Source organism: Astatotilapia calliptera, chromosome 22 (assembly GCF_964374335.1).
Source record: "Astatotilapia calliptera chromosome 22, fAstCal68.1, whole genome shotgun sequence".
NCBI classification, from domain to species: domain Eukaryota; kingdom Metazoa; phylum Chordata; class Actinopteri; order Cichliformes; family Cichlidae; genus Astatotilapia; species Astatotilapia calliptera.
In genome coordinates, this window is record NC_137442.1 from 4489641 (window position 1) to 4514090 (window position 24450).

At 38.9% G+C, this 24450-nt stretch overlaps 1 protein-coding gene across 1 annotated transcript in view; it reads right to left on the bottom strand.

The window, feature by feature from the left end:
* Positions 1–24450, bottom strand: part of grin2da (glutamate receptor, ionotropic, N-methyl D-aspartate 2D, a) — a 98549-nt gene that overhangs the window by 37996 nt on the left and 36103 nt on the right. The window contains exons 3-4 of the mRNA XM_080296374.1: positions 11676–11790; positions 184–389 (exon numbers count right to left, since the gene is read on the bottom strand). Of these exons, the coding sequence (XP_080152500.1) occupies positions 184–389; positions 11676–11790 (321 nt within the window). The remainder of the gene's footprint in view (positions 1–183; positions 390–11675; positions 11791–24450) is intronic.

Sequence of the window (24450 nt, forward strand, 5' to 3'; positions counted from 1 at the left end):
TATGTATTCCCTCTACTTGTGAGGAATGGCAATTCCAAATGTTCTCCTGATCTCATGTGGAGTTGATGTGTGGAAACAGCTAGACACTTGAATAATTGAATATTTTTTTGCAATGCAATGAATGGATTATTTGATGTTTTCACTTCTCTGTTCGTCCATCCAGGGGTGGTGGCTGTGAATTACCTGGAGTTAACGGGCATGCGGCAGGGTACAGAGTCCCGGATGCAGGAGCCAGTGCCTGGGTCAGCAGGTTCCACTATGACAAAGGGCCTCTCCTCCAATGTGACCACTCGAAGATGTTGGGAGTCATCCAGGGGCTTCAAGAAAGAGCCATAGCGAGACCAGGGGTGATACCGTAGTCGCAGGTGTCCATTCTCCCACCAGCCAACCTGTAGAGCATTCAAACCCACAATCAGCTAATTTCAGGACATGTAGCTGCAAACATCTGGTCACTTCTATATTTGTATGTTGGTTTAAAATATAGTGCAATATAATTAGAAAATGTTTAAGTTCCTTGTTCACGTCATCTCTAAGACTGAGACTGGGTGCCTTATGTTGAAAACTCATTTCAAGCAGCTGGTATAGAATAGAATAGAATAGAATAGAATAGAATAGAATAGAATAGCCTTTATTGTCATTGTACAGAGTACAACGAAATTGGAGTGCCACTCCCTTGGTGCAAGTTTCAATAATAAATATAAATGTAAAATATAAAAAGTACAAAAAAAACCAATCGTAAGTACTCAAACAATAGTATGTACAATATATACAGGATAGCAGCATTAATATGATGACAGTATGAATAGCAGCATAATATAATGACAGTGACGGTATGGAATAGGTTCAATTGTTTTTGTGCTTATTTACTACGGTGATAGCTCTGGGAAAGAAGCTATCCCTGAATCTGTTTGTCCTGGTTTTATGTGACCTGTACCGTCGGCCTGACGGTAATAGTTCAAACAGTTGGTTGCTGGGGTGAGAGTGGTCCTTGATGATATTGCCAGCTCTGCTGAGGTACCGAAAGTTTGCAGTGACCTCCAGGCTGGGCAGAGAGCAGCCAGTGATCTTCTGGGCTGTGTTGATGACCCTCTGCAGTACTTTCCTGTCTGCAGCTGAGCACCCTGCATACCATGTTGTTATGCCGTACGTTAGGATGCTCTCTATGGTGGCTCTGTAAAATGTCACCAGCAGCCTCTCCTCCAGGTTGTTCCTCCTGAGCACTCTCAGAAAGTGGAGACGCTGCTGGGCCTTTTTAACCACCGCTGTAGTATTTGCAGTCCAGGAGAGGTCATCAGATATCTGCACGCCCAGAAACCTCATGGAGTGTACCCTCTCCACACAGCTCCCGTGAATGTAAAGTGGGGCCGGGTCTGCTCTGCCCTTCCTGAAGTCCAAGATGAGTTCTTTAGTTTTCGTGGTGTTCAGTTGGAGGTTGTTAACTGAACACCACTCAGTCAGTCTGTTGACCTCATCTCTGTAGTCCGACTCATCCCCCCTTGAGATGAGTCCAACTACTGTGGTGTCATCCGCGAACTTTATGATGGTGTTTGAGAGATGGGTAGGGGAGCAGTCGGATGTGTAGAGCGTAAACAGGAGGGGACTCAAAACACATCCTTGTGGAGATCCGGTGCTGAGTGTGATGGTGCTGGACCGGTGGGGGCCGAGTCTGACAGACTGTGGTCTATTTGTCAGGAAGTCCTTGATCCAGAGGCAGATGGGGGTGGAGAGTCCCAGGTGAGACAGTTTCTGGACCAGGATCTCCGGGATGATATGATTGAATGCTGAGCTGAAGTCCAGAAAGAGCATTCTCACATAGCTTCCTCGGTGCTCCAGGTGACTCAGCGCAGTGTGGAGCGCTATGGTGATAGCGTCCTCGGTGGAACGATTTGTCCTGTAGGCAAATTGGTGGGGGTCCAGAGTGGGAGGCAGACCGGCCCTGATGTGCTGACAGACCAGTCTCTCAAAGCACTTCATCACTACAGGCGTAAGTATAAAGACGCTGCTACAGCTAATGACAAAAACTGAGAGTTCAAGCTTGGACTGATTGAGAAAAGCTTTGCCTTCCAGGTTTGCTCCTTCTTTGCCAGCATTAGTGCTGACCCCGCATCAAATGAGCCTCTTCATCTCATGCTTTATTTTACCACAGTGTCTCTGGTAAACAAGAACCAATGTTAATCCCACTTTTCCACAGTTTTTCCTTTTGCCTTGTATATTCGCACATACATGGAAACTGAGCGTCAGCTGAAGGTTGAGGAGGCCGACAGAACATCATATTCAAAAAGAAGAGCTTCTCAAACCAGACACCCTGCTTACACCATTTACTTTCTCAGATCCCATCTCTAAAGATTATTGTGTAGTTCAAATAGAGCTGGAAACACAGGTCATCTATGACAAAATGCAACCATTTCTGACTTTGTGTGAATGACACAGTAAAGTCTGTTTTAAAAATCAGGGCATGTCCGATGTATTATATTTCCCTCCAGTCTTTGGATGCACAAAGTAGCTATTCAGAAGTAGCTAGTGCTTATCTGCCATTGTTCATGTTAGTTGAGTTGTTACTTGCAGTCAGTTGAATAGTGTTTGTATACATTTGTGCTGTCATTATGAACTGAATTTTATAACAGAGTTTGAAACTGTATTCGTGCTACTATCCTGTGTGCATCCATTGTAGGGCTGTGAGATATGACCAAAATCTCATATCCATATAAGAATTCTATCGTCCCAACGATATAAATCACAAAAATGTAACATTTTCTGTAAATTCTGTGACTCTCGGGCAGCTCGACTTGCAGGAAGTGTTTCCAGCTGCGTGTCATGTGGAGTCGAGTGTTTTAACAGATGCATGAAACTATATATTTTTAGACATAAGTTGTAACGGCCGCTGTTTTCTTTGTGAGTATTTATTACACGGCGTGCTGCGGGGAAAAGCCTGTTCTAACGTTTGAGTCTAAGGTTTATTTTTTAGCACCTGGCGGCTCTTTTTTAATTCTCATCCGTAAATAATCTGCTCTTTCACGTGATTCAGTTTATTTTGAAAAGTCTCAACAGGATCTTGAGCTTTATTGTGAAAGGTTTATGTGGAACATAAACAAGCGGACACGCGATGGTGTTTTTGTCGTTGTTGCTAACCACAACACATAAAAACAGGCGCTTGTCCGTCCATAGTGTGGTTATATTAAACATAAGAGAAAGAGAGAACTTCAAAATTAATATAGCCACTACAGTGACCATCAAAACGATGAAAAAATATTGCTGTAAACAGTTTATTTTGTGACACCACGAAACAAACGACAGCATAAAATGAAACGATAGACGTTTTTATATTGTCATCCGATATATATCGTTATATCGAACAGCCCTAATCCATTGAGTGTGTGAGCCCAGTGTCTATATTTTAAATGCAGCATTTCAAATAAAAAATAATATTTCAAATCAGATAATTTATAAACAAAGACAAAGTTAGTTCATTTTGTCAATAACGGGCCTTTTATCACAAACCAAAAATGTTATCTGTGTCTCTGATTTGAATTTCTGTACCCTTTCCATAGAGAAACACTTTTTTTTTTTCTTTTTTATTCTCCTTGGAAGTTTTACAAAAGCTACAGCTTGTATCAATGTCTAAATTGAATTTGCTTTGAAGATAATCTTTAGAAGGATAAATTCTGTGTATTAATTTATAAGAAATATCTTTAATTTTGTTGGTAATTAAAAACTGATTAGGGAGTCTCCAAACTTCGTTCCAGAAAAAAATGGCATATGGTAGCGTGGTTATGGTACTCTGAAATAAAGATCTGATAGATTTATTGTTGTCTTTAGATTGCTTAGAAAAGCAAATCTTGCCAACAAAAGTTTGTATGGGAGATGCCAACGGCCTGTGGAATGAAGTGATATTAGGTTGATTCTTAAACAGCATACAAACCCCTGATGGTATTGAGCCAAATACTTTTGTATAATCATGACGATTTATAGCTAAATTAAATAAAATTCTTCATAGGAGAAAAGCGTACCATTTGAATCAAATAATTGGTTGACTAAAATAATGTTATCCCTAAACCAACTATCTAAGAAGAGAGATTTTCTTTTAAATAAAACATCCTTGTTATTCCAGATATAATAACTGTGTGGACTAAAGTTATGCTTGTAAATAAGAGTCCATGCTAAAAAAAGCTTGGCGATGAAAAGCAGAGATCTTTATAGGGATTTTATCAATATCAATATCAAAATTACAAAATTTTAAATTTTTCATAACATAACACTTCAGACATTTCTTCAGACAATGTCTACCAGTCACTGCACCCAAAATGCTTTGCAGGATCGATCATCATACAGAACATTGATTTTCGACCCTTCTCTTGTCAATAATTTGACAATAATCCCACCACTTCTTACAAAGGCTTTTAAAATCAATATTTAGAATATTTGATTTTCTTTATATTTTTACTTCTGCTTACTCTCACACACACAAACACACACAGACACAGCTCATTGTAACACTGCGTGTCTTCTGTTTACTATAAAACAAACCACTGCTGCTGCAGCTGCGAAGATAATACACATCACTATCTGAGCACCTTTTCATTCAAAGACCAAACACTCAAACGCTCAGTGATGAGAGTAGCAATTGCAAAGATTGTTTCAGGCCAACTCACTGTTACAACAGTCGGTTTTTACTAAGTAGCAAAGCACATTCAATTACAAGACTATAAATATTCTTAAAATAAGAGCTGCCTATGAGTTTACATCAATATGAGTAAATATGGCAATAAATAAATGAGGTTTTAGTTCATTTGTGGAAGTTATTTTTGACTCTTTGGTCCTACCATCAGTTTTATTATTGTTTATATTTTTGGTTAAATGGTCACTGTCCTGAATTCTGTTCCTTTTCCAAGTGATCTTTCTCAGTCATGTAAACTTCCAAACTTCTTAAAAAAAAGTCATCTGCTAGCGTTAGTTAAAACCCCTACTCCAATGTTTTAAAGAGGCAGATGTAGATGGATTCTTCACACAAAGACAAAAATCCTTCTAACAAAAACGGTAAGAATACATGCAACCTTTTTTTCAACAGTGGCCTCAAAACCACTATTAAGTGATGTCTGGCTGTATTTTACTCTGCTGGTCTGTTATGTGTGCACAACAGCTGCAAATTGTAGTAATCAAGCTCTCCAAGCAAAACCTCTCATAAAGCTGCAGAGACAATTCTAAAAGCATTATAAATTATGGTGTCAACATCATGAAGCTTGAGTAAAGAGTGATTTAATTAAATATATTCTGATACACAAAGATCAAAACAAGACATCAAGATGGGAGCATTCAGTCTCTAGATCCGGCTATAAAAAGTCTGTGTGTATATCTGACTCAAACAGGAGTTGCTGTATTTTAAATTCTCATTAAATATGAAAAAAGGCTTTTGGTAAGAACAGGTAAGTATTGATGAGCAGAGACGTGGAGACTTTGAAAAGTTCTGAGGCTGTGGCCTTGAGATTTTAAAGGGGAACAATGGCACAAAAAAAATCAGTGAACTCCAAAACTGTAGAGTTGTTGTTGTTTTTAAACTTAGATAAAATCATACCTACATTGCAGCTTTTTTAGTGATGCAATCTAATACATGCATCACCTGTGCTGACATTATCGATCACTGGTTAGTCTAACCAAAATGCTTTAAATGGTTTTCTTATTGTCGCCACACTTAGTCTGCATATTATTTTAATAATTTGCATTCGTTTTTAAAACCTAATTTGATTTTCCTATCCTCTATAGGTGGCTGGGAGTGTACACTGTGTACAAGTCCACTCTGAAAGCCTGGTCTCTCGCAAAGTACCTTCTGAATCACTGTAATCGATCCACATCTCTTATCAAGTCCACAGTGCACTTACATCCCTCTGTGTTGTGAGGTTGTAAAACTCTTATTACACTTTTAAACTCAACTGAAATTGGATTAGGACTTGTGTGGTTTAAGATTATAGGTCTCTTATCAGATTGATTATAAAGGTAGTCATCTTTCTTATTTTATTTGCTCATTGATCCTCTGTAAACTCCAATGTTTACGCTTCTCTCAAAGAACAAACAAATGCAATATGACTTGCTGTAGTGTTGCATCACATAACAGCCAACTTCATAAAGGGGCGATTGTGGCTCAAGAGTTGGGAGTTCGCCTTGTAATCGGAAGGTTGCCGGTTCGAGCCCCGGCTTGGACAGTCTCGGTCGTTGTGTCCTTGGGCAAGACACTTCACCCGTTGCCTACTGGTGGTGGTCAGAGGGCCCGGTGGCGCCAGTGTCCGGCAGCCTCGCCTCTGTCAGTGCGCCCCAGGGTGGCTGTGGCTACAATGTAGCTGCCATCACCAGTGTGTGAATGTGTGTGTGAATGGGTGGATGACTGGATATGTAAAGCGCTTTGGGGTCCTTAGGGACTAGTAAAGCGCTATATAAATACAGGCCATTTACCATTTACCATAAAATTTACAGAACAAGATTTTCAAATCCTCATGTGAAATAAGGCTTTGCTGACAGCTGAACATCAAAAATCAACAAGAATCCTTTCATTTCCAGCATCATTTGTATTGGAGTGCACATTCTTACAACAAATTAGACAACATTATAATCCATTCATCTATTCACTGCCACAGTTCCCCATCACTTAAAACCAACAGAACTGTGTCATCTACAAAAAGCAGAGAAAAGATCCTGAGAGGACTGAACTTTACACCCTTGGCTGCATCTAAAATTTGGCCCTTAAAAAGTATGGACTAGAATCAGTAGCATCCCAGCAGAGTCCAACAAGCAATGTGAACCAAGATCCCTGTTGATGTACACGGTGTCCAGCACATATGGCCTTAAATCACATGATATGATTATTGTGCTCACATTGACCAGCAGAAAAGTCCAGCAACAAATGATCTCCCTATGAGCATGGAGCATGTTCTGACATGGAGGAGAGAATTAACAGTCACTATTGAGTGACTACAAACAACGCTTCCTGCTCCCACAGACTACAATTTTTTTTAAACTATGCAATGTAGAGATTAGTACCAGCTGACACCCATTTCATATAACTGATATATCATTCTTGAGATTGTGAAGCAAAGCATCATTGTCATCATATGACCCCTCAACTTGAATGTAGGGAATAAACCTCCCAAAATCTATGGGAAACTGGAGGAGTGTCTGAATCCTAATGATGGAAGCATAACTTTAATAACATGATTTGTGAAATATATTACGTGGATGTCTTAGCAGTGGTTTTACTGATGTTTGGATTGCATCATTTTAATGCAGTAAATCGCCCGTTGTGAACCACCTGTATTTTTTATTTAAAGTCTTCTGTGCTTTGCACGTTTCTGGTAAATCTCTGCAGTAATTTTAAGGCCAAAGCCAACACTCGGCATCACAGCAGATTCAGTTCAAATGAGAAATGTTTTATTTTCTTATTTAGTGTTTGTTGATCCGCTGCTGCACTTTACATTGAAAGTATCACCACCTCCTAATGATTATGAAATAAGAGTCTTATACAGACAATACTACACCTTCATTTGTATGTTTGCAAAGTTAAAACCTACTTTGAGAATATATTCTCCTTCAGGTACAAGAATTGAAATGAAAATGATTTAAAAAGCAGCTGAAAAACCTTCATAAAGCCTGGCCTCTCTTATACAAAACACCAGAGAAATTAAGGGTCACACAAGACTTTTGCACAATGTTAAAGAAATTTTAACCATGTAAGCCATGCTTATAAGTCAAATAGAAGTCTGAACAAGTAACAATCCAGCAAACAACAAAATGAAAAATTAAGTTCTAACAGTCTCAGTTATAGCCTCCACATCTTGTTTGAGATCTAAAAGGAAGCCTGTGTGCAACAATATCATTTTCTTTATTTAATATTACTTTTATATTACAGTACTGTGCAAAAGTTTCAGGCAGGTGTGAAAAATGCTGTTAACAAAGAATGCTTTCAGAAATAGAAATGATTGTTTATTGGCCCCAAATGTATTCTGCAGCAGGACAACGACCCCAAACATGCAGCCAAAGTCATTAAGAACTATCTTCAGCATAAAGAAGAACAAGAAGTAATGGAAGTGATGGTATGGCCCCCACAGAGTCCTGATCTCAACATCATCGAGTGTCTCTGGGATTACATGAAGAGACAGAAGGATGTGAGGAAGCCTACATCCACTGTGGTTAGATCTCCAAGATTTGGAACAACCTACCAGCCGAGTTCCTACAAAAACTGTGTGCAAGTGTACCTAGAAGAACTGATGCTGTTTTGAAGGCAAAGGGTGGTCACAGCAAATATTGATTTGATTTACATTTCTCTTTTGTTCATCCACAGCATTTTGTTGACTGATAGAGGTAAAGACCCTACAATAATACTGTGAAAATCTTCTGTAGCTAACATTAGAAATTGTGTTTGTGTCCATGATGAATTTAAACACACTGTTCTTTTATCTCTAATCTCCATTGCATTTCTCATCCTTAAGCTGATAAATGCGCTTTTTCACCCCTAAATGCCAAGTACAATATGTTTGACACCTAGTTAGCATTTCTTTAAATCTGCTGTTTGATGTGGTTGTGGCCTGGTAAACCAAAGATGATGAGCTAAATGCTGAAATGCTCAACACAGTTGGGGTAAACTTCTCTATTGGGGAATTTCTCTACAAAATAACCTGAGCATAAGATATAAAAGAGCAGCACAACGGTGCAACATAACCTCTTATCTTTCAGTTTTTCTGCTTGCTGCAGCCAGTTTTTTTTTTTTATTTTTATTTTTTTATTCTATCTACCCCAAGTGTATGGAAAACTAGTCAGAAGCCTATCTCCTCTGTCAATATTGCAGCCTTCATTCAGCAAAAATTCAATACAGGAAAGGTGAGATGCTTCAGAAAAGGGCTGAAGATTGTACTATGATTCCCACTGATAGAGCAGTACTTCAGTTTGCTGCCTCTTAGCACCAGGCAGAACTATAAATCGTCGCTTTCGTGTAAGGTTAACTATTGCCAGAAGACTGAAGAAATACAGCAGAAATACAGAGCTCAAAAGCAAAGCGAGACCGGGTGAGAAAAGACATAACTAAAAAAGCTGAGACGTTACAAAATAAGTGCCCGTTGTTCAGCAGTCACTAAGCATCGTCAATATTATCACTGATCTGAATCTTGATGTGAGGCTTGTTATCTGCTGCAAAACAATCACCACCATCACCACCACTACCCTCAAACCACACCAACATTAAGTATAACTTTTTTTTAAACCTCAGAGTCCAGCATTGCAGCATGCTGCAAGCATTGCAGTGCAGCATTGTCAAGTTAATATGTTTTATCAAGAATGTGGGCAAGTGAAGAGAGAATCTTAGAGGCCCTCTTAGATCATATATTTGCCATGACACACAGAGAAGAAGTGAAGCTGGTGACAAAAGAATGGCCAAATGAGATTGTACAACTGAATCTCACATCAAACGGAGCAAAACATTTCATTTGTTCTCTCAAATACTTCCACAGTTTCTTACTGTCTCTTTGATATATTGTTCATATTTCATGGTTTAGTTCACTATAATCATATGCTGTATAATCAGCATAATACAACGAGGACCAAATCTTGCAATTGCAGTGTGGCCACCTCTATAAAAGCAGATGTTTTGGCTATTTGCTGATCTTTGCAGGCGTGTATGCCCCAGCAAATACACCCCTAAATCATATTGTACTACGCTCTGAGAAGCCTAAGAATGCTGGCAGCCAGTGGCAGTGGTGCCTCAGCCTCCTATAGTAGATGCACCTATGGTATGAATTTGAAGTTCTAGGTGATTTTCAGAAAAAGTTGACATCTGACCTCGACCTTGAAGTCAAGGCCACTGAGATTTAAAATTTTCTGAAATTTTGAGTCGATATGGTAAAGAATTTCAAAATTCTTGGTGACATCATTCTTCAGTTATTGCATTTACAAGACTTTGAGAAAACCTGACCTCTGACTTTGACCTTTAGGTCCTCAAGGTCACTGAAATTCGATGAAGATTTTTAGCAGATGCACCTATAGTATAAAGTGCAAACTCCTACATCATCTTTTCCTCGAGTTATTGCATTCACAATCTTGGACCTGGGTGACCGCATTGTGCTTTTAAGCCTGCAGGGTAAAAACAGTTACCATCCTAAATGTGAAAGTTCATGAAAGCAACAAAAAACAAAACACTGAATAAGTGTGGCCTGGTTAGAAGGGTTCCCAGGAGTAAAGCATCCAACTTCTAAAAAGAATGCCTTGCAAAGTTGCATCTGCATAACCCACAGGAGTTCTGGAACAATGTCCCTTGGACAGACAAGATCAAAGAGGACATGTTTGAACAAAATGCACAGCGGCACATTTGCAGAAAACAAAATATAGCTCAAACACTTCATACTAATTACCAAAAGTGATGGTCGGGGGGGGGGGGGGGGGGGGGGGTAATTTGGGCTTTTGCAGCCACAGGAACTGGGCACCTTGCTGTCACTGTCACAAACTCCTCTGTACATCAAAGTATTCTAGAGTCAAATGTGAGGCCATCTGTCTGACAGCTAAAGCTTGGCCAAAAGTGGGTTATGCAAAAGGACAAAGATCCCAAGCACAACTCAAATCTACAACTGAATGGCGGAAAAGACAATAATTAGAGTTTTGAGTGACTCGACCAAAATTTTAGTTTATGAACCAAAATTCATAAACTGAAGCAACATGAGAAACAGAAGTGTTGCTGTGAGAGACATTAACATAAACAATCATGTGATTGAAATTTCCTTTGAAATTTACAGTCTTGGCAGATTTGTTCAAAACAATATTTCCTTACTGTTAAAAATAATTTGCAAAAATACTTGATTCTAATATTATTTTAGTTTGCATACTATAATTTGCTGTAAAAATATCAGTACTTCTTGTTCCTCAAAGACATATATATTTGCAGTATTTTGTGTTATCTTCTCTTTAAATGCTCCTTAAATCATTTTAAATGTCCAGACCAACTTTTAGGTCAGTGTTGAGCGACTGTAGACAGGTAACACACTACAGCAATGAGGGACTTACTGTGATGCTATGCAATTAAAACAATGTGCGTGTGTGTGTGTGTGTGTGTGTGTGTGTGTGTGTGTGTGTGTGTGTGTGTGTGTGTGTGTGTGTGTGTGTGTGTGTGTGTGTGTGTGTGTGTGTGTGTTTTTATGTTTTTCTTTAAAATTTTGATTTTTTTTCCTTTCAGGTTTTCATTCTCAAAATTAGGGAGACCTTGAGTCTGCTACTTGCCAGTAAACATATTGAGTCTTAAAATGTCAGGAGCAAATGGAACAGGGTGGGAAGAACAAAAAGGTTTACTTATTTCTTCAGGTCGAAGGAAAGCTTGAGGAATTTAAAGTACCCACAGAGGAAGACCTTGGATTTAGTACTATTACTGTACAACTGCTCCTGATGGCAAAGATATTGGACTGTGCATTAGCACCTACTAACAAGGCTGAAAAACACAGACAGGAGTAGAAGGATGGAAAGGAGGGGGCCTAGGGGAGATCTAATATTGGAGAGAGGAAAGGAGGAAGAAGAGATGAGCTTCAGGCAGAGAGAGCATAAAAGGTGAAATTGAGCAGTGATGAGTTAGCATGTTTGATGGTGTGTGAAATTGTGGTTAGCCTATCTAGTTGCTACGTTTGGGTAATTAGTGCCAATTTACACAGATATGTACTGACCTCCTCCCAGCCTCTCCCGTTGGAATAGGAGATAACATCAAGCAGCGGTTTGGATAAGTAGCCATCACTGTTGAAAGAGTAGTCCCGTCCACCTATGGATATATTGGTGAAGTACCTGCAACAGAGATTGGAGAGCAGATAAGTTCTTTTTTCTTTAATCTATATACCTCAAATATGAAATCAATCAATTTGAGTGGAATAGAAAATGGGAATGATGATATGTTTCTGCTGTTTTTAAGGCATTAATTTGTTATTAATTTGTCTCATTTAATTTGCAACAAAATTCTTTGTTTCCAGAAAAGCGTCTGTTTTGCCAACTTATTTTTCACTGATGGATTTCCATGATGTCTACTGAGTGCATCCATGAACCCACAGCATGAAGCTCTGCTCACTTCTACTCTATTCTTATCCTTGTTATCCTGTGTCTAATGTAAAAGTTCTAGGAAATCTGCAACACACAATTTTCAACCTTATTACTTCTTATAGAAATTAAAAATAGCAGAAACGTTGAGCAATTTCTGCTTCTTTTTATTAGAAAGAAATAAAGAAGCAAAAGGAAAAAGAAAAAGTCCAGAAACAAGAATCAAGTAATCAGAGCTGTGAAGGTAGGGCTGAGACCTGCACTGCAGGGAACAAACATCAGGGATTCTGTGCTAAAGACAAAAACACATTTCTAAGAGGAAATGACATTGTTGAGGAGCTGAGACCATGAGGTGAAGCAAAGACAAGATGAGGTGAGGCTTGGAGGGGGACGCAAGATAAAGCAGTAAATTCGCTAAAATGTTTCCCCGACTTCAACTACAACAGCGGGAGGCTTGCAGAAGAACAATATGAGTGTAAGCCATGAAGGTCTTGAGCGCACTTTTAATACTTGAAAAGAAGCAAGTAGCATTGGTGCAAAACAGATAGTGAGAGAGAAAGAGAAGGCTTTGCCTTTGATGTTTTGTAATGAAACATCTACCCTAAAAGCACCTGGAAAAGAGCACATCAAAGCATCCTAATGAAGCCTGCATGTTCCCAAAAACAAGCAACCTCACTGAAAGAAAGCCTTAACAACTCAAGTAACCCTTAATCAACAGTAATCAGTCGTGGAAACACAAAAATATACACTGCAGAAACAAGATGAAAAAGTGATATACCGTAGTAACTAAACTATTAGCAGCCCAACATCTGACTATACTGAAAAGAATTCAATTGAATTTGGTGAATTTGATTAATATGAATTCAGATGTTTGCAGGCCCATTGCCACAGGTGGATAAAATCAGTCTACCTCTGCAAACATTTATGAAAGATTTGGTTGTTCTAAAGAGCTCACTGAATTTCAGCATGGGACTGTAATAAGATACCAACAGTGCAAAGAGTGGTATTATTACAAAGTGGAAGCACTTTGAAACCACAGCATCTCAGCCACAAAGTGTTGGACAACATCAAGTTAAAGAGTGAGGCTGCTGAGTGCTGAGGTGGAAACGACATGTTGACTCAGTATTTGCAGAGCTCTAAAGCACCTCTGGTGTTAACGCCAAAGGTGTTAACACCAGAGGGAGCTTCATGGCATGGGTTTCCAATGCAGCCACAGAACCTGGGCACCTTGCAGTCAATGCGTCAATCATGAAATCTCTGTATACCAAAGTATTCTAGAGTTAAATGTCCGACAGCTAAAGCTTGGCTGAAAAAAGTTTATGCAACAGAAGAACAATCCCGTGCACACCAGAATGGTTGACAAAGAAAGGAACCAAGGTAATGCAATTGTGCGAAGTCCAGACTTCAACCGGATTCAAATGTTGTGATGGGAACTTGCAAGTGACAGCAAACCTTGAACTGAAGCACCCTTGTTATGATGAGTGGATCAAAACTCTTCCACAGTGATTTAAAAAGAGTGATAAAGTCATCTAGAAAATGATTACTTCAAGTTATTGCTGATAAAGATGGTTCCACAAGCAAGGGAATTATTGAGTGTACTACAGTTACAATGGCCACTGTCTTTGGACTGTGGGAGGAGCTGGAGGACCCAAAGAAAGCACATGAAAACTCCAAACAGAAAGGCCTGAGCTGACCAGAATCCTTGAAACTTCTTGATGGGAAATTAAAGTGCCAACACTGCATGACCTTGCAAGTAGGTTGGTTGAAAACACTTCAAACTTCTCATGTTTTTGACATAGTCATCATTACCTTTTTTTTTTTGACATGTAACTGCAACTCAAATGCACAATCTACTCCAAATATACTCCAGTCAGAAACTCTAAGATCAGAATAATTATTGAAGAGATACCTGTAAATAATAAAACAAGCATCAACCCACTTTTTTCAGCACCAGTTATCGTAATAAACTGAATAATGCCAAATCTACTGCAAATTGTTTCACATTCTGAATATTCAGAAGAATTCATTTAATGGATATTAACTTCAGCAGCCAAAACAGTGAGAACACCTTCGGCACATCAGCTACAGATGTAACCTCGTAGACCACGCACCTCTGATGGCATTTTTACAAAAAGAAGCCACTTGTGTATGTGCCTCTGAATTCATGAGTACCTATTTCATGACTGGAAAGTGTTTGACTTTCCTGAAAATGGAAGGCTTCTAACCCGCTGCTGTGCCCACAAGCAGCTGATGTTGCCTGACATCTGGCAGGTCCCCGAGGTCGTCAGTATTTCTGTTTCACCTGCTTTTACACCTGAGAAAAAGTCTGCCTCGAGGCTCGCAGTGGCACGATAAAGAAATGTCTCCATCCCTTCTGCCAGGTAAAGCTGGATTGCAGCTGAGTGTAGGCTACAATGTCACACCTCCCACCCTCACCTCCCTTTTTTTTTTTCCTTTTACTTCCACTATCCTTTTATCCTTTACTTTGCCTCTGCTTCTTACTTCCACCCTACCATCTCAAATTCTCTTGATCTCCCCCCCCCACACACACACACACACGGTACAGTACAGCGCAGAGATGCAGGGTACCAGCAGTGACAGCAGCAAGAAAGTCTGGAAGAGCAGCAGGAGCTGGAGGAGGTTGAGAGAGAGCATGAGAAATAAAGATAAGGTGGAAGGGAAAAAAAGAACATCTTGGAAACTGTGACTAGGATAAAAGTAAGAGACAGAGAGAAAGAAGAGTGCAACAGAAGAGGGAGACAGATGCAGACAGCGAGAGTGTACGCAATACAGAGAATAAGACAAAGAGGGCTGCGTGGCACAGAAACATGATTCACTGAAGTGCTTCACTGAGAATGGGTACGAGCAAATAGGTCTGCTACCGGCAGTGTTGGGGAGTAACGGAATACATGTACCGCCGTTACGTATTTAAAATACAAAATCCGAGTAACTGTATTCCGTTACAGTTACCGTTTAAAAAGGTGGTATTCAGAATACAGTTACTTTGTTGAAATAAATGGATTACACTGCGGTACTTTCCTGTTTCATATTGTCGCGGGTCAGGACTGTTTGGGTTTTTTTTGACAGCTACGTTCTGTTGTTCCAGGCGGCAGCGTTACGGTTGCCATGGTTACAGGGCGACGCTCTCTCTCTCTTTCTGCGGCTGTGTGTTTCCTGGGTGAGAGAGCGCCTTTTCGTTGTTGTTGTTGTTGTTGTTGTTGTTGTTCTAAGCTAACAGGCAGAATGCTACAAGCATATGTCACAGTACGGCTGTGTGCAGGCAAGAGTAGGACCCAAACGCAAACTCACAGAGTCAAAAGTTAAACTCAAAAAACACAGCTTTATTGCTGGCGTGGAGTGGGACACGAAAAACAATACAAAATAAACTAAACTGGGAAAAACTAAAGCACAAGGAGCCACAGGGAAAAATCACACAGCTATGATGGAGGACGCAACACTGACAAAGAGAAACATGGGGCTTAAATACACTGAGGGATAACGAGGGGGAATGAGCCACAGGAGGAGAGCACAGCTGAGAGTAATTAAGCAGGACGAGGCAAGGGAAGCAAAACTAGAAACATTAACATAGAACAGACTGTGAAAGTAAAACAGGAAACACACTGACGGAACTCAAGACATGTGGACTTAACAGACTGGGGGAGACAGAACATAGGGACCTGAAACATGGAACAGAAAGGCACAGTAGATCAACATGAACATAACAACGCCACAGGGTAAGAGTAAAACTGAACACGATGAACACAGAAACACCAGACCTCTTCACAATAAAACAGGAAACATAATGAGACGTAGACATGACAACCCAAACTTCACAATGTAAGACACAGACATGAAACACATGAAAAGCAGGGGAGATTTACCATAGTTGGAAACACGAGGGGGAAATAATAAGAACTAGAAACACTTAAGCATGATAACAAATGAACTTAGGAACCTGAAGGGCTTACATAAACTAAAACATCAAAATGAACTAAAACTCAAAACACTGGGTCATAAGACCCAGGATCGTGACAGCATAGCTCTAAAGAATGTAGCATCATGGGCAGTATAGTCCGTGTTGCAGGGAGAATGGACTGCCATACACGTTATGTGTCTGTGAGCGCGAGGAGGGAGAAAAAGGCGAGTGGAAAGGTACGAGTTGTCGTCGAGGAAAAACGGGAGCTGGAAGCATGTAAATATAATAATAACCACTGCAGCCAAGAAGAGTGCCTGATGAGCCCAATTTTAAGTAAGCTAGTAAGACTCGACTCTACACAGTGTTCGTGTTTTCCTCCGAAAACAATAAGTTCCGTTGGAACAGTCTTTCAACGCCTCTCTCTGTCCCTCGCAAGAAAAGTTGACCCACACAACAAAGTAAAGCTATTTTTCGGCTACGAGCCGACAGGGACCCCGCCGTATTAGTCAGAGGTCCCTTTACTACAGTTCGGAGTTGCGGACCTTCAGTAACAGTAATAAATCACACAGCAATAGTACATTCACGTTGGCCGTAAGGCCAGCAATGTTGTGGGGATGGAGCTGGACTCCCTCAAGGTGGTGTCGGAGAGGCGGATGCTGTCCAAGATAAAGACAATGTTGGATAACACCTCCCACCCACTCCATGACATGTTGATCAGTCACAGGAGCTCGTTCAGTGAGAGACTGAGATTACCGAAAAGCACCACTGAACGACACAGGAAATCATTCCTGCCTGTGGCCATCTCCCTGTACAACGCATCCACTTAACACACTGTTTGCTGCTACAACTACACATGTTTCTTTTCCAACTATTTATCTATGAGTGACTTATGTATGTATGTATGTATATATATGTATATATTGTACTATTCTTAGTTAGCGTATTGTCTGTCTTGTCTTAATGTTGGTTTAAAATGGAGCACTGTAACAAAAAATAATTTCCCCCAGGGATCAATAAAGTATTCTGATTCTGATTCTGATTCTGATTGTTGTAAAAAGCACGATAATATATTAAGTAATCCAAAGTATTCAGAATACGTTACTCTCATTGAGTAACATAACGGAATACGTTACAGAATACATTTTGGGGCATGTATTCTGTATTCTGTAACGGAATACATTTTAAAAGTAACCTTCCCAACACTGGCTACCGGTATGAACCAGCAGCTGCTACAGGAAAAATCCAAAAGATGAGTTTAAGAAGCTCTTGAACCCGCAAAGTAAATTTAACAACCAATCCTCTCCCCAACAATGTCAAATCAAAGGAATAGTTAATAGCATAATAGTTCATTATTTTTACTTTTCAAGGCAGAGATAAGATGTAACGAGTCACCTTTCAGTAAGTGCAAGGTTTCATCTCAATGGTTTATTCTGTTATACCCCTTACAAGATCGCTGTTGAATGTGTGACGTCTTAAATGGAAAGCTTTGGTTTTGTTTGTGTTTTCTGTCCTGTAGGTTCCACTTGTCAATCAGACGAGCCGCGAGTTCCTTTTCTGTGAATGTTTGTGTACTGAGCTGCCAGTGCTCATGCTAACTGCCCAGATCTTCCTCTACATGTACCAAAGAAACATCTGCTAAAGCCTCAGGGAACACCTTTGTTAAAAATAAAACATAATTAAACATTTTTGTCACAGTTTTGTTTTTTTCACCTTCTGATGTCACTCCTCATACAAGTATTTGAAATTTAAAAGAAATCACTTGATTTATTCTTTGTTGTTGTTGTTGTTGTTGTTGTTATCATTTTCAATCAGGGTAGGTCACTGGTAACTGCTAACTTTACTTTGCACACTGTTAAGCATGAATATCCCAATACCCCCTTCTTCTTATTCTTATTATATTCTTATATTATCTTATATTCTTATATTATTATTATGGTTGTATAAATGTTGAATGTTAAAATTCATCATACAATTTGTAAAAAATAAATAAATAGTGTTCTCTCTTCTGTCATATCTCTAGCCATCTGATAAGATAAATTATGGATTTATATCTGTGGATTTGGTTTGATAGTGGTTAATGGGACTGACATGGAAGTCTGATGGAATATATATTTTGGTTCACCTTATTTATGTAGTTTTACACTTTATTCATATTTGCAAATTTCTGTTAAAAAAGGGGTGTAAATATCCATCTTATTTTCATAAGCTAGCTAGAGACACAGTGACCACCCAGTGACACAAATTTTTATCTGTCAAGGAAGCTTCTGTAGGAGCAGTTCATTGCAGCTTGATCCATAAAACACCTACACAGCTTTGTTAGTGTCTTCTACATGTTCTTTTTCACTGCTGTAGTAGCCATTTCTTAATGTTTTGCCAACTTCCCTTTATTCACTAGGAGGTCTTTAGCTATTAAAAGTCATCAGATATACATATTTTTTAGATTCAATATGTTTTAAAAGTGAATGCAAATACGTTTTAGTAAATATTATATTTACATCAGTAATGTTGACTGTGATAAAATTAACATGATTTCCTGAAAAAAAAAAACACAAACAACTTGTGACTTTGTGACCAAGGAGGCAGAGTCACGTGAAGACAGAAAAAAAAAAAAAGAGAAAAAAAGAATGACAGAGTGAAGCAGGAGACTCTCACAGACTCAGCGGGAAACCAGGCTCTATGCATTATACCTACACAACAGCTGAGCTCAGATGGAGCCTGATGTAATCGATGAATTTGCTACTGAGACATGTGACTGCTGTGCATCAAACAGTGGAGGAAGAAACGTTCCCAGTGGAATTAGTACCCGTTTTATGAGCATCCTAGCTGGGAGGCAAGAGTAAAATAAATATCATGGGGCTACAGCTGAAAAGAAGAAATTAAAGAACAGAAAGACAGCGGAGGGGAAAAAAAGCAAGACAGGGAAAGAAATAGACCCATCAATGTTGAAAAGGAAATAATTCAGGGATTCAGTGGAGGATAACACTCGGCTCACCCTGGTTAATCCACCTTTTCATTTGTAGCAATAAAGTTTACCCAGGCCTACATCTATTCCAGCTCACAGAGGGGCAGAGAAAAGCTCGCCAAAAGATTGTGGAAATCCTGGGCTAGACAGAAAGAAGCTCATCTTAGCGTTGATTTTCAGTAGGATGAATTGGATGTCAAGTATTTAGATCTGATTCAATACTGATGCTAACTTTAGAAAAACTGTGCCATTAACACAGAAAGCATGTTGAGGTCAGAATCAATGTTTTCCCATTTTTCCCTTAACATTAGCCAGAAGCTGAAAATTAACCAAAAAAAAATTGTTGTATACAGTGTATGTATTTATTTATTTATTTGGCCTCTGTACACCATAAACCACTGCCACCATGATAACGTCAGCCCCTCCCCTTTTCAGCTTTAATTCAAGGTATTACACCCAAAATCCATTAACTATTTTTAGAGGCTAAAAAATGTTTTTTAATACTGCCTGACATCTAGGACCAATGGACATTGCTAAATTCTGTGTTGCCTACCTTGAGATATTCTCCTAGGCCATGGAGGGGGGGGAACTCCAGGCATCGAGGGCCAGTGTCCTGCAGGTTTTAGATGTGTCCTTGATCCAACAGAGCTGATTTAAATGGCTAAATTACCTCCTCAACATGTCTTGAAGTTCTCCAGAGGCCTGGTAATGAACTAAACATTTGATTCAGGTCTGTTGACGCAGGGTGAGATCTAAAACCTGCAGGACACTGGCCCTTGAGGCCTGGAGTTCCTGCCTTTAGTACAGCCACCGTCAGCTGCTCATGGGTGTTTTTGGCTTTGGTTTTGTCTTAGATAACTAAAGCCATGCTCTACTGAATCGAAACCAGGGGACTGACACTGACTTGACCATCAAAGAATAACTAATTCCTTCACCTTTAAAATCTCTTGGGTTGCTTTTGCAGTATGTGTTGGACCATTATCTGTTGGCACTGTGAAAAAATGATCAGTTTTGAGCAGAGAGTATATAGTCCTACAGTTCACATTCATCCTGCTACTTATGTTAGCACTCACATCATGAATACACATTAATGGCCCAATTCCAGTGAGAGCCATAGGTGCCCATATATACCATATCATTGCCTGCACTATGTTTGGCAGATCATGTGGGATCCTTCAGATCATGTTTCTCTCCTTCTCCATACTTTTCTTGTCCAGTAAATCCTGGTTTCATCTGTCCAAACATTTTCTTTTTCAGAATTATGCAGGCCTTTTGTGGTTAAATCTATTCTCTTCTTGTTGTTCTAAAGTGGAACCAGTGGTTTGCACCTTGTGGTAAACCCTCTATTTCTATTCACAAAGGCTTCTCCTGATTTGACACTGACATGAATTTTGCCAGCGGCTGCCCACATATTTGGTCAAATTTGCTGGTTCTAATTATATGTCATCAACAATGAATGCATATTGTTTTTTGTTTTTTTTACATTGTTTAAATTCTGTTATTGTTTAAAGCATCTTCTTTTATAATAACTGTGTTAGTTGTCACAAAAAAGGGGGCAAGCAAGTCTATTGTTCTATGGCAGAAAAGTGAGTTAACGGTAAAGTCATTACAGTATATCATTCACTAAGGCCAGAGACTGACTGACCAGTCGCTTAATAAATAAAAAACTGTGTTGTTTAACATCAAATAAATGGGGGAAAAAAGAAAAAAAAACACAACCTATTCTAATCTCAGAACATGAAATAGACACAAGCTTTCGGCACCTGTGCCTCGATGCTTCAGCCGTGACAAAAAAAGGGGCTAATACTCCTGTTTAAAATAGAAAATGGTATTTATTCAGCACTTTTCTGCTCTTGCTGAGCACTCAAAGCACGTCTACACCACAAGCCACATTCATCCACTTACGCACACATTCATACAGCACTTTAATCTATGCACTTTAAGCACTTAAAAAAAAAAAATCTATTTCTGATGGATCCATCAGGGGCAGTGGATGTTTAGTATCCTGCCCAAGGACTCCTCACCATGTGGACTTCACACTGATCCTCCAGATTAGCAGACAGCCTAATCTACCACTAAAGTCAAACTTTGTTTCTGTGATGTGATAACAAAGTCACCATGAGAAGATAGAAGGGGCATCATGAAGTACAAGTTTGTTGACTGGGAAACCTTTGATTGTATTTAATAGGCTTAGACAGAAATGTTTCATAACAATGAAAGGTTAATAAATTCTAAAGGGTAGCCAGTGGATGTGAGGATCCTCGTACATGGTGATGGTGATGGGGCTAACACATGTTTCAACTGCTCCTTTTAGCAGAAAAGTCTTTGTTGGTTTGTTTGTCTTAACTTTACAGGAATATTAATTCCATGCTGATTATGAATAATTATGCTTCATGTTTGGTTATTGGTTTATCAGTTACCTTTAGCTCACTGTTCTATCATTGGCCACACTCACCTCGCTGTTGTTTCTTCTAACCAATCACACTAAACTCAAGAGCTTGGCAACTACAAGTGGAGCTGTCAGGGCAGGAGTTGTTTCAAATTACACAACAGAAACAATAAGCAAGTAACAGATTCACAGAGTCCTTGTGGTGAAAATGATGAATCAATATTGTTTCATTTCAGATTCAGCAACTCACATCTAATATGCTGGAAAAACAGGTGGAAAAATTTGCCAAAAAAGAGGCAAAAAATGGTTACATTTTGACAAAAATAAGGTTATCAAGGAATTAGAGAACCCATCAAACATTAAAAAGCAATATATATATATATATAAATAAAGAATTCTAATATCTTATCACATATTTTGTCTCAATCCCAGTATCTATGAACATATCTTAAGATGAGGAAAAAAAATATCAAAAAATACTTTTGATTTTTAAATATCATTTTTCATTCAGTCCATTACAAATGAAAAGAACATCAAATTCCCCAGTGTAATCAGAGGAATATCTCAGACGGGAGGTGTGCAGTACATTAGAGAGAGACTGTTCAAATGATCCATTTGGGCAGAGACATGACAAAGAGACTGCCTGTCTCTCTGTTTGATATGGCGGATGTCCTAATGGTTTATAGTCCTGCCCTAATAAGCACCAAAGCTGGTTGGTGTGATTTTTTCCATCAGTGAAAACATTCAGCCTTTTTGCAGGCTGTTGCAGAAAAGATTTCTTTGTAACCATGACAACTTATTCAAAAGTAAAAAAGAGATGCGTAGAGAGCAAGATGGAGAGTTAACGAGAAAGATGAAAAACAGCAATGGAGAGAGAGTTAGCTGGAATGATCAAGAATCATTTCATGCTCGGTGTAATGAAAGTCAGAGATTTGTCAGCATTTATTCACCATCTCTCTTCATCTTATATCCTCTTATCTGCACTCTCATGTTGATGCTACATAATCCTGAATATATTTTCAGGAGGAAAGAAAAAAATGAACAAAGCATTACAGGAAGATAGCTTTGTGATTTCCACCTTTTCAAAGAAAATATATTGTACTGAAAGCTTGCACAAGTGTTCCAGAACTCTAAACATTAAAAGTCTATTAGGATGTTGACATAGGAATAACCTTGTTTACAGATAGTTTATCTTGAATGCATTTGGCCATGGATATAATTATTCAGCATTTTTGAAAGAGAAATGCAGACGACTCATCTTTAAAATTTACTACTGAAACTTGAAACAACTTAGTGCAAACACCAATACAACTGGAAATGGATTTCTTCCATTCTGAATCTACCCCTATCCATTGTAAGTTATTCCAGTTGGTGGTGATGCTATAATAAAGTAGCCACTCTTGCATGATGATCGCTCCACAGATTTCATAAACAAAGACTGCAACGAAGCAGATTGTTTTCTTATTCTGACCAGCAGAAAAACATGGCAGTAGCCTAAATTATCAATTATTTATTTGATTGAAACATTCAGTTTATTGTGTAAGAATTCAAATTAAATATTGAAGTTGGCACACCAGGTTGAGTAATGCAATTTGGAAAGGGAATGAAAATCTGGCTTGTTAAAATGGCATTTAACTGTTTTAATTATGTTTGATTGTATCCCCTCTGTCTACAAGAGAACACGTGACACTGAGATTATTGTCTAAATTTATGCTTTTATACTGGCATTAATTTTGTACTGGGTATACATTGAAATTTTATACTTTATACTTTTGTAAATGTATAATTATTCTGTAGATAATAATAATAAATAATCACGACAACAGTCTTTGTCCTTCTGTGTTTTTATTTTTTTACTTTTTGTTCTTTCACAAATCACATCTAAATCAAGTACAGCACATGGCTACATGACACAGTTCAGTGAAAGGTTTGTTCAGGGTTGGCAGGATCATATTTCTTGTTACTGTCAGAAAGCAGGAAATACTGTGACCCAGTAGGTGTGTCCTGTTCTGTCTCCAACCTTAGGTGCCACCCTCGTGTCCAGCTGACTCTACTCAGCAATTAGGTCACAGTAGTTAAGACAAGACAGGGTGTTGTTTAGTAATTCAGACTTTTTAACTTACTCTTTGGTTGACCAGCTTCTGGGATTTGTTTTGTCTCATTTCTCATGATGGTGATAGTGTCTTGTCTGTCTCTTTCAATTTAATTATGAACAGAGTCTCTGCTTTGACCATTTAGTCTCCTTTTTCTACCTGGACACTTTTTGTTGCTTCCCTACATCCTCTGGATTAGTTCAGGAGAATATAACGAGTGGGGGCTTGTCTAGGATCTGAAAAAGGGGGTCCAGCATAAGCAGTATTTGGTTTTTGCTTGAGATAGTTGCCACTACCCGTGGTTTCATCTGTCTAAACATAATACTATCTGTGGAAAATGCAAATTTACCCTATCTCTAACACACCAAACTTCACCTAATTATCTTCTGGAGCATGCTAGGCGTGAAGTAACTTGAAAGGCAAAAACGTCGGTAACTGGCGCCCTGAACTGCCTAGCCCCAACAAGGAAGTTATGCCCACCCATGGATTATAGTGACTTTTTTTTTTTTTTTTAAAAAGCAAAATAATAAAAGAATGCCCAAAGAAAGAAGGTAAAAAGCTCAATTGGACACTCGCCTCACCTCACAGTGCTTCACTTGTTCCACATTTTGTCATATTACAGCTTTATTCCAAAATGGACTAAATTCTAAACACCAGATAACAAAGTGCATATTATTCTTTTTTTTTATTTTTAATAAGAAAGCTAAAAAATAATTTCATTTTTTCCACTTCATTATCATGAAGTATGTAGAATTTTGAGATGATCTTAGTGATGCCAAAATCAGCTGATACTCTTAATCCAGTTGGAAAGCTAAGTTTTCCAGTTTTCATAGAGGATAATTAAGCTGATGTAGCCTGCTAACACTGCCTGTGCATCTGGAAGCTGTAACTTTTGCTCTTGCTCATCTGGCTCTTGGGGAAGTGTGGTCGGAAAAAAGCAGAAAATGTTGTTGGTGAAAATGAAAGTCTTTGACCACAGAGGTACTTTTTTTTTTTTTTTTTGTGAAAAGAGCGAAGAAACAAATCGACAATATTTTCTTTATTTGTCATGAAT